The 16108-nt window shown below is 41.8% G+C and overlaps 1 protein-coding gene across 2 annotated transcripts in view; it reads right to left on the bottom strand.

Annotated features, from left to right (window-relative positions):
* Nucleotides 1-16108, bottom strand: part of LOC126334731 (uncharacterized) — a 144358-nt gene that overhangs the window by 87302 nt on the left and 40948 nt on the right. For both annotated transcript variants that reach the window (XM_049997271.1, XM_049997272.1), the window contains exon 3: nucleotides 14515-14662. In XM_049997271.1, coding sequence (XP_049853228.1) covers nucleotides 14515-14662 — 148 coding nt within the window. The remainder of the gene's footprint in view (nucleotides 1-14514; nucleotides 14663-16108) is intronic.

Raw genomic sequence — 16108 nt, 5'->3', positions numbered from 1 at the left:
TGAAAACTCTAACCACCATCCACAACAAAAGAGAGGTGTTGACAGAGCCTGACGGATTTGCACGCTGGAGTATCTAGACACCGAATTAAAACATCTGAAGCACGCTTTTGAGAAAAATGGCTACTCAAAGAAAGAAGTAAGCACAATTCTGCACCCAAACAACAGAAAGCCTAAGGACAAGCCTGAAAAACGATGGAAGAATACAATCTCTCTCCCTTTTATAAAGAAAGTAACGGATCAGATTGGAAAGATTTTAAGTAAACATGATATTAGACCTGTTTTTATACCAACGAAGAAAATTTGTCATGTTCTCCAGTCTATAAAAGATAAACGCGCTCCTCTATTAGCCAGTGGCGTATATAAAATTCCCTGTACATTTGGTAAAGTTTATATTGGAACAACGAAGAGGAGCGTAAATACACGGTTAAAAGAACACAGAAGTCTTTGCTAATTAGGGAAAACAGACAATCGGCTGTAGCCGAACACGCTTTTCAGTCAGGAAATCATCAAGTGAAGTTTTCCGAAACAAAAATTTTATCTTTGTAGAGAAGCAATTGAAATATATAAACATAGGGATAATTTTAATCGGAAAGAAGAGACCACGAAACTTAGTGATATTTGGACAGTAGCACTACAGAATTGCTAGACAGTTTTATCTGTGACGAGATTACGATCAATAGTTAAGTTTTATCTCTGACAAAGATTACCTCTGCATATCACGTGTAATTCTGGCCACCCCCACTTTCTACGATATATAAGTCGCTCTCAGACGTCCGATCCGTCAGTCGGCAAGACTCACCGGAGGAGAAACACCCCTCTGAAGATGTCCAGTGCAGCTCTGGACGAAACGTTAGGAGCTGAAGAGTTTCATGGACCACAACCTTACATCCCGGAAGGTTTACCAGAAGTTTGCAAAGAGTTTTTTATAGCAGTAAAATTTGCATTTCTTCTTTCATTAGGTATAATGCTGCATAGCTGGTTTCTTCTTCTTCTTCTTCTTCTTCTTCTTCTTCTTCCAACTGTGCTGGCTGTTACCATTTTTTTCGTCTTGATTGTCCCAATTATTTTCATCCTCTTGATCAGTACATACACAGGGTGTATCTAAATTCCCTTTACAGACTTTGAGGACAGGTTCCTTATGCCATAACATGAAAACAATGTCTAGTAAACATGAACTCCAAAATGCATGCCTAAAAACTATGAGCACTTGTTCATCTTCAATACTGTGAAAAAATCTCTTCTACTGCAAGCTTCTTTGCTTCCCATACTTCGAGATGAGGTAGTATAGACCAAAACAAGAAAAAATAGTCCTGTAAATATGGACTCCAAAATGCATACTGTAAGAGCTAAGCACACTTGTTCGTCATTGATACTGTGAAACACTTTTCTACCGAACAAGTGCTCATAGCTCTTAAAGTACACAGTTTAGGGCCCATGTTAATTGCACAATTTTTTCTCATTTTGGTCTAAGACAACAAAATGTTCATAGCTCTCAAGGCACTCATTTTAGAGCCCATGTTTACTGGATATTTTTTTCTTGTTTTGGTGTAATGAACCTGTCATCAAAGTCTGTAAATGAAATTTAGTTAAACCCTGCACATCTTTCCCACATAAAAATGTATTCCAGTGCATCCAACTGATTTGTCCATTTTGTCCCATAGATACATGTACAAATTTGTTATACTTTTTATCCTATGTTTATTTCTACACATATACACCGAAGTGCCAAAGAAACCGGTATAGACATGCATATTCAAATACAGAGATTTGTAAACAGGCATCCGCTGCAGTCGGCAATGCCTATATAAGACAACAAGTGTCTGGCGCAGTTTTTATATCGGTTACTGCTGCTACAATGGCAGCTTATCGAGATTTAAGTGAGTTTGAACATGGGGGGATTTTCCTCTAAGACCATTTCACGAGTGTACCGTGAATATCAGGAATCTGGTATAACATCAAATCTCCGACATCGCTGCAGCCAGAAGAAGATCCTGCAAGAACAGGACCAATGACTGAAGAGAATCATTCAATGTGACAGAAGTGTAACTCTTATGCAAATTGCTGCAGACTTCAATGCTGGGCCATCAACAAGTGTCAGTGTGCAAACCATTCAACAAAACATCATCGATATGAACTGAAGGCCCACTCTTGTACCCTTGATAACTGCATGACACATAACTATACGCCTTGCCTGGGCCCGTGAATACCGACATCACATTGTTGATGACTGGAAACATGTTGCCTGGTCGAGTGAGTCTCATTTCAAATTGCATTGAGCGGATGGACGTGTATGGGTATGGAGAAAACCTCATAAATCCATGGACCCTGCATGCCAGCACGGAACTGTTCAAGTTGGTGGAGGCTCTCTGTGATGATATGGTGCGTGTGCAGTTGGAGTGATATGGGGACCCTGATATGTCTAGATATGACTCTGACAGGTGTCACATACTTAAGCATCCTGTCTGATCACCTACATCAACTCATGTACATTGTGCATTCTGACGGACTTGGGCAATTCCAGCAGGACAATGAGATGCCCCACACATCCAGAATTGCTACAGAGTGTCTCCAGGAACACTCTTCCGATTATAAACACTTCCACTAGCCACGAAACTCCCCAGACATGAACATTACTGAGCACATCTGGGATGCCTTGCAATGTGCTGTTCAGAAGAGATCTCCATGCCTTCGTACTCTTATGGATTTATGGAGAGCCCTGCAGGATTCACGGTGTCAATTATCTCCAGCACTACTTCAGACATTAGTTGAGTCCATGCCACATCGCCTTGCAGCACTTCTGTGTGCTCGCAGGGGTGCTACATGATATTAGGCAGGTGTACCAGTTTCTCTGGCTCTTCAGTGTAATTCTGTTTGATCCTGTGTATTTTGGTAAAACTGCACCATGTTTTTCCTTCTAACTTTCTTTTTTAAAATTTCTGTCAAGTGTATCATCATCATCATAACTGTATCTTTAGATTTTGTTACCAATGTCCAATACTTCTTGGAATGATTAAAGATAATTCAAGGCACTGAACAACTTTACACTTTTGATCTGCTTATTATCGATTATTCTTTTGCACGTTAAGTAGGTTCTAGTACTCTTACTACTTCGATTTTAGTTCTACGATTTAGACAATAACATTATGTGCCATTGCTATCAAATGGTGTTGATGAGCAGCACTTTGTAATAATAGTTCCTCACTGACAGTTTGTAAAATTAAGATGCACCTTTAAAATTTTGCCTTTGGTTGAAGAGATCTGTGACAGAAACTTGGAAAATATCAGAACAAGCATCCAAAGGAGAATTTTATTCTCAACAACTTCATTTTTGTGATTCAAAAAGTTTATCAAACATCACATTCCTAGTATAAAACACTTGGCGTAGTTCACAAACATGACGAAACATTTCCCATTGTAGCACATTTATCATTTTCATGGTCGCATACTCGTTTAAATTGGCCATTGAGGAAGGATATTAAAAATGCTATGTCAGAACAATGTAAGGATGTAGAGGCTTATCACACTACGGGTAAGATAGATACTGCCTACAGGAAAATTAAAGAGACCTTTAGAGATAATAGAACCACTTGTATAAATATCAAGAGCTCAGATGGAAACCCAGTTCTAAGCAAAGAAGGGAAAGCAGAAAGGTGGAAGGAGTATATAGAGGGTCTATACAAGGGCGATGTACTTCAGGACAATATTATGGAAATGGAAGAGGATGTAGATGAACATGAAATGGGAGATACGATACTGCGTGAAGAGTTTGACAGAGCATTGAAAGACCTAAGTCGAAACAAGGCCCCGGGAGTATACAACATTCCATTGGAAGTACTGACGGCCTTGGGAGAGCCAGTCCTGACAAAACTCTACCATCTGGTGAGCAAGATGTATGAAACAGGCGAAATACCCTCAGACTTCAAGAAGAATATAATAATTCCAATCCCAAAGAAAGCAGGTGTTGACAGATGTGAAAATTACCGAACAATTGGTTTAATAAGCCACAGCTGCAAAATACTAACTCGAATTCTTTAGAGACGAATGGAAAAACTAGTAAAAGCCGACCTCGGGGAAGATCAGTTTGGATTCCGTAGAAATACTGGAACACTTGAGGCAAATACTGAGCTTACAACTTATCTTAGAAGAAAGATTAAGGAAAGGCAAACCTACGTTTCTAGCATTTGTAGACTTAGAGAAAGCTTTTGACGATGTTGACTGGAATACTCTCTTTCAAATTATAAAGGTGGCAGGGGTAAAATACAGGGAGCGAAAGGCTATTTACAATTTGTACAGAAACCAGATGGCAGTTATAAGAGTCAAGGGACATGAAAGGGAAGCAGTGGTTGGAAAGGAACTAAGGGTTGCAGCCTCTCCCCAATGTTATTCAATCTGTATATTGAGCAAGCAGTAAAGGAAACAAAAGAAAAAAAATTGGAGTAGGTATTAAAATCCATGGAGAAGAAATAAAAACTTTGAGGTTCGCCGATGACATTGTAATTCTGTCAGAGACAGCAAAGGACTTGGAAGAGCAGTTGAACGTAATGGACAGTGTCTTGAAAGGAGGATATAAGATGAACATCAACAAAAGCAAAACGAGAATAATGGAATGTAGTCGAATTAAGACAGGTGATGCTGAGGGAATTAGATTAGGAAATGAGACACTTAAAGTAGTAAAGGAGTTTTGCTATTTGGGGAGCAAAATAACTGATGATGGTCGAAGTAGAGAGGATATAAAATGTAGGCTGGCAATGGCAAGGAAAGCGTTTCTGCAGAAGAGAAATTTGTATGGAGTGTAGCCATGTATGGAAGTGAAACACGGACGATAAATAGTTTGGACAAGAAGAGAATAGAAGCTTTCGAAATGTGGTGCTACAGAAGAATGCTGAAGATTAGATGGGTAGATCACATAACTAATGAGGAAGTATTGAATAGGATTGGGGAGAAGAGAAGTTTGTGGCACAACTTGACCAGAAGAAGGGATCGGTTGGTAGCAGATTCAGAAGGATGTAGGTTGCAGTAGGTACTGGGAGATGAAGATGCTTGCACAGGATAGAGTAGCATGGAGAGCTGCATCAAACCAGTCTCAGGACTGAAGATAACAACAACAACAACAACATGTCAGAACAGAGCCAGGTGAGAAAGAATGCCAGAAGCTTTGGAGCCAGGCAAGATCTACTTCAATCCTGGTAATGAAAGTTGGCTCCATCTTATGACCATGAAAGCAAACTTCCATGTATAGTTTAGAAGTTACCTAAAGTAGCAGCCATAGAAGAAAATCAGCAGTAACTTTCCCACTGATGCAATAGCTGCGTCAGTAGGGAAGTTACTGCTGATTTTCTTCTATGACTGCCGGGTAGCAGAGCATGATTGCAATTTATCATGATTACGATGATGTTAAGAATGATGGGCACTTCACTGTGGGGACCAAAGTGCCCTTCATAAAATACTATGAGGTAAATATTGTGAAATCATATATATGAAAACATAAGCACACATGCACTTATACTATTCTAAATCATGGTATGATTGATAGATAACAATCTGGAGAGAACTATGGTGATGGGAACCTGCCCATCACCGCAATTTAATACACAGAGAACAATTACTGTCAGTACATTTCAGCACAGGTATTAAAGAATTGACACAACTGTTAGGAGCCTCTGCTGTATTTGCTGTATGGCAGAGATATTAATGCCAAACTGAAGCCAACCTTTTTTTCTGCTGTTCACTCTGTAGCTTAACATTTGCAGAATATGTGTATCAAATTTCTTCCTCTGTGAATGACATCTACATTACAGCTGATAAAGCACAAATAAGAACATTAAAATTATATCTATTTTCATATACGAAATGCTGTATGAGCATAATACATGTGGCATTCACTACTAAATTCAAAATTTGGAAATAGTCCTAACACTTTAAGACACAAAGGAATTGCAGGCGTTGGCTGTGAGTGGACCCTGTTGCAGCCAACATATATAGTTCCTTTGTGTCTTCATTAATAGTGCCTGCTGGATCAAAATGGTGTCTGCTCTTTCAGACATGAATTAAATTCAGTGTGTACTAGAAAATTGCATTGTGTGTGAAACTGCATTGTCACGTCTATTTAGTATGATGTGGAAAGGACATATGCCTGTTAGCAAGTGGATTTAATCAGCCAGTCTTCTGTCTGACTCACCTCTACCAATCGAACAATGGGAAGCCAAGGATAGAATACGAAAAGAATAGAATGCTACTCAGTAGCACCACACCGAGGAGGCACTGAGTTGCAGATAGGCACAATGAAAAAGATCACTAGAAATACTTAAAGCTTTTAGAGAAAGCTCTTCTTCAGAACCGAAACTCTCACCAATACACAGAACAAAACCTCACACACTTAGCCACTGTCACTGGGCATAGTAACTGTGCCTGACATGCATATCGACATAGCTGGAGTGGGTAGTTGGGATAAGGAGACGACATGGGGCAGGGAGGGGTATGGGCAGCAGGATGGAGGGTGGGGGAAGATGTTAGCGCTGCCCATGGAAACGGGCACCAACTTGGTGTGGACGGGATAGTGTAGTGATGGGAGGGTATGCTGGGGGCAGTGGTGGGAGGCAGAGGGAATGGGGAGAGGGAAAGAGAGGAAAGGAGAGGAGTAGTATGTAAGGAAGGACTAGTAGGTGCATTGGTGGGTCAGAAGGCATGTGCATGCTGGACCAGGGACAGGGAAGGGGATAGGCTGGAGGAGGGCATGGACTAGCAAGGTTGAGGCCAGGGGGTTTACGAGAATGAAGGATATGTTACACGGTGAGTTTCTCCCACCTGTCCAGTTCAGGAAAGTTGGTATTTGTGAGAAGAATCCAAATGGCACAGGCTGTGAAGCAGTCATTGCAGTGAAGCACATTGTGTTGGATGGCATGTTTAGCAACTAGGTGATCCAGATTTTTCATGTGGATAGACAACTTCTTAGTTGTCATGACCCCCTACAGCGTGGTGCAGAGGTTACAGCTAAGTTTGCAGATGACATGGCTGCTTTCACATGTGGCCCTGAATTTGATGGGGTAGGAGATACCGTCACAGGACTGGAGTAGTTGTAGGGGGAGGGAGGATGTATGGGACAGGCCTTGATTCTGGGTCTCTTGCAAGGATATGTGCCATGAGGAGCAGACTGGGTGTAGGACGGACAAGGATACTGTGTTGGTTGGGTGGGCAGAGAAATACTAGTATAGGAGGGGCAGAGATGATTAGTGAGAAGGATATTTCTCATTTCAAAGCAGGGTAGAGACAGCCGAAAATCTGGCGGAGAATGTGATTCATACCTAAGGGTATGGTTAGGCAGAGTCCTAGGAGCACAGCTTAAAGTGCAGCAGCTGAATATTTTCAACAAGCATGATTATAAATTTCACTGCTGTGCACTGAAAATTTTATGGGCTACCTGGTCGAGTACGTGTTCCTTCGAGCGCTAAGTCTTTTCATTAGAAAAGCCAATTATACGTGAAATTAATGAATAACTTACTTCACACTTTTTTTTAAAGATGATTATACTTTTTGTGATTGTTGTTGCATAACTTGTAATCTAAGAAAGAACTAAAATAAAAATGAAAAACTAACCTTGAAACTTGGTCTTTTTTAGCATGATGCTTTAAGATACATCAAATACAAATGTACCTGTAAAATTTTAAATAATGGCATAATTGGCTGGTCTTCTGGGCCCAAAGTTTTTCTAAGTGGCTGGTTCTCAGTGTTAAGTTTTGAATTGGAGTCTAATGATCTGTGATTTAAGAAATTCGTTGCATATTCTCACACATAATATAACTCATCTTGTGTAAAAGGAACTTTACTCTGAAAGTAACACTTCTCAATCCACAATTCACAATATTTTCCCGTGACTGTTAGAAATGTAAATAGCTGCATTCATCTAAATGAGGCCCATGAAAAAAATGTTGCTATTAAGTAATGCATGGTCTTTGACACATTTTGCTGTCGGAAGACGTTTGTGTGTGCACTGTATTTTGTTGCAATAAATTGTGCATTTTCTTTGCAACTAAAGCTTTATTTTGGTGTTTTTCTCTTGTTTATGTTCTATTGCTGCAGTATTATTCTGCAGTAGTGGGCTATATAAAAATTTAATTGAAAACTAAAACAAATATATATTTCTGGAATTCTAAAAAATTCCCAGGTTTTCCCCAGATTTCTCCTGGATGAACAAATACCAACTTTTTTCCCGGATTTCCCAGTTGTCTCGGGGCATATACACCCTGAGAGATTCTCTCTGTGAGGGCACAGTAACCAGCCACAATGGGTTGTCCTGGGTCATTGTGTTTATGAACTTTAGGAAGCATGCAGAAGATAGAAGAGTGGGGGAAAGGGGAGGGGAGTATTGGGGATGATGAGAAGGGCGGTCTCAGGGTAGAGATTCTGGGATGGACCAAAGAATTTGAGGAAGGAATGGAGATACTACTGGATTTCTGCATGCAGTCACTAGGGCAGGGCTTGTTGGTGGATGTATCTGACAGCTGATAGAGTCCTTTTGCCAGGTAAACACTGCAGTTCATAATCACTGTGGTGGATTCTTTGTCGATAGGTAGGATTATAGGTTGAGGTCAGTCTTTAAGTGGTGTAATGTGTTATTTTCTGTGGACGTGATATTGCTTTCCTTGAAGAGAGATTTATATAATGATAATGAAGAAAGGTTAAGGGTTAGGAAATTCGGGAAAGTTAACAACTGGTGATTTGTGGGCAGTGGATGGCAGTTGGACAGAGGAATAAACTGAGGCAGGGTTCAGTATTGGTTTTGAACTGAGTGCAATTCATAGCATTAATGGTGAAAACCTGTTTACAATGGAGGGACCAGGAGAAGGAGAGAGGTCTTGCTTGAACCATGAGTAGTGCAGAGTTAAGGCTTTTGAAAAGGACTGACACTTCTGTGGAACTGCGGCTTTTGGAAGACAGGTTTGTGACTGTGTTGCAGATCTGTTTGGGCTCTTGGTTCTGTAGTGTGACGGGTGCTAAATGTAGTAGGTCTGCAAGGCAGTATTTGACAGCTATGCGGGAATGTGGGGGAGGCTTGATGAAAGCTCTAGTAGTGGTGGTGGAAACTGGTCCAAATCTGGAGTATGAGATGAACAGATCGGACAATTTTTTGGGAAGACATTGTGCATGTTGCTCTAGTTCCTCTGAAATAAGGAATATCCGACCCACTATCCTCTCCACCCCTGCCACAGCGGCATTCTTTTGCTCACCAAACCTACACAATAGCCATGTCCATCCTACACAACACCTGCTCCCAGCCCCTTGCCTCATGGCTCATATCCCTACTATAGGCCCAGATTCAACACATATTCCATACACCCTCCCACTGCCACCTACTCCAGTCCTTTCACTGGCATCTCCTACACCATCAAAGGCAGGGCCATCTGTGAAACCAACCACGCCATCTATGGACTTAGCTCCAACCACTGTGTCACACTCTAGGTGGGCATGACGACTAACAAGATGCCTGACTGTGCTACAGACAACCTGAGGCCAAGGGATAGCTGGACCACCCAGCCGCTAAACATGCTGCCAAATGCAATTTGCCTAACTTTAATGACTGCTTCACAGCCTGTGCCATCTGCATTCTTCACACCAAAACCAGCTTTTCTGGACCACACAGGTGTGAACTCTCCCTACAACATATCCTGAAACCCCTGCCCTCAACCTTCACTGTCCTCCTACTGCCTACCCCCTTTCCCTACTCTTAGTCCATTACACACACACACACACACACACACACACACACACACACACACACACACACACACACCTTTTATCCCACCAATGTCTTACATTCAACCCCCCCCCCCCCCAATCCCCCTCCCCCCACACTGTGCACACAGCAGCCCCTCTTAATGCTGTACCTAGTAACTCTATCCTGTCCCATAAACATGCCTACATGATCCCACAGGCAGCACGAGCATCTTCCCTCCCCCTTCTGCCCCATGCCACCTCCTCACCCCCATTATCTAAACCAGCTACAATAAGCTGTGCACGTAAGACACAATTGCAGTTGGGTATGAGGGCCTGGTGACAGTGGCCATATGTGTGAGTTGTTGTTCTGTGAATGTGTGAGTGTTTTACTTCAGAAGACTTTGTCTGAAAGCTGTAAATAATTTTAGTGTTCTTTTTCATTGTCCCTGTCTGCTACTCAAAATCACCTCTACCAATCTCATTTACTTTCAATCATTCTGCTGAACATGTTGCTTCTTGTTGAATCTTACAGATCAAAACTGCAAGCCTGGACACTAAATTCAAGACCTTCCCTCTGATGAGCAATACTTTTGCCAACTGAGCTAACCAGGCACTACACATGGCTCACTGCACAGCTTCAACTCTGCCAATGTCTCTGTCATACTTTTCACATTTCAGAAAAGCTCTCCTGCATTGCTTGCCATTCTAGCAGTTCAAAAAGGGTATAATTTCTTTTAGGATTGCTAGTCTCGCATGGTATACAGGACAGCTTCAATGAAGTTTGGGTAGTTGGAGAGCAGTATGGACAGAATTGAAACTATGAGGACAGGTCTTGAGCTAATGTCCATGCAAACACATTGCAGAATATATCAGTATACTTCATACCAGAGGGTATTGTTATTTTCTTTGCTAAATACCAAGTAATATACTCATATCCACAGAAACTTTCATAATATTTTGGAGACAAACATTCAATGCACTAAGCTCATCAGTTCCAACTTTGACAAGCGGACTACATGGTGTCTTATAGGAATGTCTGACAAAATAGTACAATCTCCAGCTGACCAACTACTGCTATCTCCCAGGTAGGTACTGAACCAATATAGACAGATATTATTTTCAGAAGCACTTATCAAGCTATGGAAGAAAGGTAAGCATTAAGCATACTGCTTACTGATTTTTCTTTGGAAAATCACATCATTAACATTCTACTTTGCTTTTTATCTCTCTCTAGTATGAAAGTTCATCAGTACTAGAAAGATTTCTTGATAAGTAAAATATTCTCTTCCTCAGTGCTAAAAGTATTTAGGTTCTACAGGAAGCTAAAGAAAAATTTTAAATCCACAGTGAAGTTGTGACAGAGCAAATTTAATACAAAACTTGTACACCGAAATAACTTGCATTTTTACAAATTACCAGCTTAAATTCCACAGTCTGAAAAGGGGGACGAGAGAGAGAGGGAGGGAGTAGAGGGAGAGGGAGGGGGTGTTAAGGTGCTTTGGACCTCTGAAGGCAAAATTTGCAATATCAAACAGTTACAGCCTCTGAAACAACAACAGCTGATACTAAAAGTAGTTCACAGAGCATATTAATATCTAAAAGTGCTACATAATATTTGATTAAAAACACTATTACAAGCAAATATCAAGGATCAACTTCTGTGATATCAAAGGAAACATAATTACCCATTTCAGTTTGAGGACAGAATTACTTGTCCAATACCTGAATGTCAAATAATGGAAAATCCAGGATGGAATGTAACAATATTATGAGAAGGAAAGTTGCTACTCACAATAAAGCAGAGATAGATAGGCACGACAAAAAGACTATCACAATTAAAGCTTTCAGCAATTAATGCCTTCGTCAACAATACATACACACATGAACACACACACACACACTCACGCAAATGCAACTCACACATGACTGCAGTCAGAGGCAACTGAAACCACACTGAGAGCAGCAGCACCAGTGCATGATAGGAATGGTGACTGGGTGGAGGTAAGGAGGAGGCTGGGGTGGGGAGGGGAGGAATAGTATGGTGGGGGTGGCGAACAGCGAAGTGCTCCTGTTTAGATGGACAGCAGGGGAGAGGTCAGAAGGGGGGAGGGGGGAGGGAAGTGCAAAAAGGGAGATAAATAAATTAGACTGGGTGTGGTGATGGAACGACGGCTGTGTAGTGCTGGAAAGGGAACAGGGTTGTGGCCAGGAGAGTTATGGGAACGTAGGATGTATTGCAGGGAAAGTTACCACCTATGCAGTTCAGAAAATCTGGTGTTGGTGGGAAGGATCCATATGGAACAGAATGTGAAGCAATCATTGAAATGAAGGATATCATGTTTGGCAGCTTGTTCAGCAACAGGGTGGTACACTTGTTTCTCGGTCACAGTTTGTCGGTGGCTATTCATGTGGACAGACAGCTTGTTGGCTGTCATGCCTACATAGAACGCAGCACAGAGGTTGCAGCTTAGTTTGTAGACCACACGACTGGTTTCACAGGCAGCCATGCCTTTGATGGGATAGGTGATGTTAGTGACCGGGCAGGAGAAGGTGGTGGTGGGAGGATGTATGGGACAGAGCGTGCACCTAAGTCTATTACAGGGGTATGAGCCATGAAGTACGGGACTGGGAGCAGGGGTTGTGTAAGGATGGATGAGTATACAGTTTAAGTTCAGTGGACGGCGGAATACCACTGTGGGAGGGGTGGGAAGGATAGTGGGCAGGATATTTCTCATTTCAGGGCACGATGACAGGTAGTCAAAACCCTGGCGGAGAATATAAGTCAGTTGCTCCAGTCCTAGATGGTACTGAGTTACGAGGGGAATGCTCCTCTGTGGCCAGACAGTGGGACTTTGGGAGGTGGTGGGAAACTGAAAAGATAAGGCACAGGTTATTTGTTTTTGTAAGAGGATGAGAGGATAATTACGGTCAGTGAAGACTTCAGTGAGGTCCTTGTTATATTTTGAAAGGGACTGCTTGTCACTGCAGAAGCGATGATCATGGATGGCTAGGGGACTTCTTGGTATGGAACGGGTCACATCTGTAGAAATAGAGGTATTGCTGGTGGTTAGTAGGTTTGATGTCGATGGAGGTACTGATGGAGCCATGTTTATGGTGGAGGTCAACATGTAGGAAGGGGGCTTGTTGGTCTGAGGAGGACCAGGTGAAGCAAATGGGGGAGAAGTTGTTGAGGTTCAGGAGGAATGTGGATAGGGTGTCGTCACCTTTGATCCACATAGCAAAGATGTCATCAATGAATCTGGAGCAGGCGAGGGGTTTAGGATTCTGGATTTTTTGGAAGGATTCCTCTAGATGGCCCACGAATAGATTGGCACAGGATGGTACCATGCAAGTGCCCATAGCTGTACCCTGGATTTGTTTGCAGGTAATGCCTTCAAAGGAGAAGTTATTGTGGTTAAGGCTATAGTTGGTAATGGCGGCTAGGAAGGAGGTCGTGTTCAATAGCAGTAAGGCCATGGGCATTAGGGACCTTAGTGTGCAAGGAGGTGGCATCAATAGTGATGAGCAGGGCATCATGTGGTAAAGGGACAGGGACTGTGGAGAGTCAGTGGAGGAAATGGTTGGTATCTTTTATAAAGGAGGTTAGGTTCGTAGTAATAGGTTGAAGGTGTTGGTCTACAAGAACAGAATTTCTCTCATTGGGGTCATAGTAACTGGTCACAATGGGTCATCCTGGGTGGTTACATTTATGGACTTTAAGAAGCATGTAGAAGGTAGGAGTGCAGGGAGTGGCAGGGGTGAGTAGAGAAATGGACTCCGGGGAGAGGTTCTGGGATGAGCCTAAGGATTTGAGCAGCGGCTGGAGATCCTGCTGTATTAGTGGAATGGGGTCACTGTGGCAAGGTTTGTAGGTGGAAGTATCTGACAGCTGGTGGAGTCCTTCCGCTAGGTGATCCTTGTGGTTCAAAACAATAATGGTGGAGCCTTTGTCCACAGGTAGGTTTATAAGGTCGGGATCAGTTTTTAGATGACGCAAGATTTGAGCTAAAGAAATTCAGGAAAGGTAACAGAGGATGGTTTGGGGGCAGTGGGGGTAGATCACAGTGGGATGGGTGAGTGAACTGAGTTAGGTAAAATTCAATATTGGTCTTTGCTTGAGTCTGACTGGTAGGGTTGGTGGTGAAAACGTGTTTTCACTGTAGGGACCAGGAGGAGAGAAGGTCTTTAACAAGTCCTGCATGACTGAATTTTGGAGGGAGGCAAAAGGTGAGGCCTTTGGAAAAGACTGATATTTCTGTGGAGCTGTGGCTTCTGCAGGAAAGGTTCATGACTGTGTTGTGGGTCTATTTAGGTTCTGGATTCTGTGTGGTGGTGGGAGGGAGTTTTGGAGGGTGGGATAAGTGTAGTAGGTCTGCAAGACAGAGTTTCTCACCTATGAGGGGACGTGGGGGAGGTTTGGAGGTTGTTGTTGAACTGGTGGATAGTGGAACTCCAAGGCGGGAGGAGGAAGTGAACAGGATGGAGAGCTTTTTGAAGTGGCGTTGTGCATGTTGCTAAAGTTTCAGCAGAGCAAGAGTTTCAATGTGTGTTACGGGTTCCAGGAATTTGGGATTGCACACCGGGAGAATTTTGTGAATGGAGAGAAGGTACTGCAAGGAGGTTTGGACTTGGTTGATAAGGTTTTGCATGACTACATTGGTGATGGCTAAGGATTGGCGGGAATAGATATACGACCCAACCTCTAAATAGAAATAACAATTATAGCACATAAACTGTAAGAAGAAGTCACATACAGGCAGAGTCTAAACTGATTTTTGATCACATTATGTAAATACAACTCACTGTTTCTAATAGGAAAAGTGCTTCCTCCGGATTGAGGCATTTTATGTGGCCTTGCTGGTGACCAAAGTTTTCCCAGTGTTTCCCAACTGAGTACGTCACAACAGCTACATTCATTTTTTCGTCCCATTCTGCTACTGAGAGGATGCCACTGAAAATAAATTTTTAGGTGACATAGCAAGTATTTGCCAACAACAACAAAAAATGCAACAGCCATCTCATATCCAGTAGATACTCAAACAACTGTCTATATGACACTCTGATGTGTTATAAAAAATAGTAATATCAGTTAAGGCAAATGGCTGGTTCAGATACTTATACAAATAATGTGAGGTAAGCTACATTAAAGAAAAACCATGAAATAAACATAAAACATTTTATATTTTGTTTTCCATACAATGAGTGCACTTAGTAAATTTACCACCAAAGAAACAAAATTTATTTGCTCCTTGTGGAGATTAAGTAGAAAGTGTATTTCAGTAACACATATGTTGTTGTTGTTGTTGTTGTTGTTATTGTTGTTGTTGTGGTCTTCAGTCCTGAGACTGGTTTGATGCAGCTCTCCATGCTACTCTATCCTGTTCAAGCTTCTTCATCTCCCAGTACCTACTGCAACCTACATACGTTTGGATATGCTTAGTGTATTCATCTCTTGGGGTCCCTCTACGATTTTTAACCTCCACGCTGCCCTCCAATACTAAACTGGTGATCCCTTCATGCCTCAGAATGCGTCCTACCAATCGATCCCTTCTTCTAGTCATGTTGTGCCACAAACTCCTCTTCTCCCCAATACGATTCAATACCTCCTCATTACTTATCTGATCTACCCATCTTATCTTCAGCATTCTTCTGTAGCACCACGTTTCGAAAGCTTCAATTCTCTTCTTGTCCAAACTATTTATCGTCCATGTTTCACTTCGATACATGGCTACACTACAAACAAATACATTTAGAAACGACTTCCTGACACTTAAATCTATACTAGATGTTTACAAATTTCTCTTCTTCAGAAATGAGTTCCTTGCCATTGCCAGCCTACATTTTATATCCTCTCTACTTCGGCCATCATCAGTTATTTTACTCCCCAAATAGCAAAACTACTTTACTAATTTAAATGTCTCATTTCCTAATCTAATTCCCTCAGCATCACCCAACTTAATTTGACTACATTCCATTATCCTCGTTTGGCTTTTGTTGATGTTCATCTTATATCCTCCTTTCAAGACACTATCCATTCCGTTCAACTGCTCTTCCAAGTCCTTTGCTGTCTCTGACAGAATAACAATGTCATCGGTGAACCTCAAAGTTTTTATTTCTTCTCCATGGATTTTAATACCTACTCCGAATTTTTCATTTGTTTCCTTCACTGCTTGCTCAATATACGGATTGAATAACATCGGGGAGAGGCTACAACCCTGTCTCACTCCCTTCCCAACCACTGCTTCCCTTTCATGTCCCTCGACTTTTATAACTGCCATCTGGTTTCTGTACAAATTGTAAATAGACTTTCACTCCCTGTATTTCATCCCTGCCACCTTCAGAATTTGAAAGAGAGTATTCCAGTCAACATTGTCAAAAGCTTTCTTTAATTTTCCAA

The sequence above is a fragment of the Schistocerca gregaria genome, chromosome 2 (genome assembly GCF_023897955.1).
Source record: "Schistocerca gregaria isolate iqSchGreg1 chromosome 2, iqSchGreg1.2, whole genome shotgun sequence".
Classification (NCBI taxonomy): Eukaryota; Metazoa; Arthropoda; class Insecta; order Orthoptera; family Acrididae; genus Schistocerca; species Schistocerca gregaria.
The sequence above is the reverse complement of the archived record's forward strand: the minus strand, read 5'-3'. Positions and strand labels throughout refer to the sequence as shown.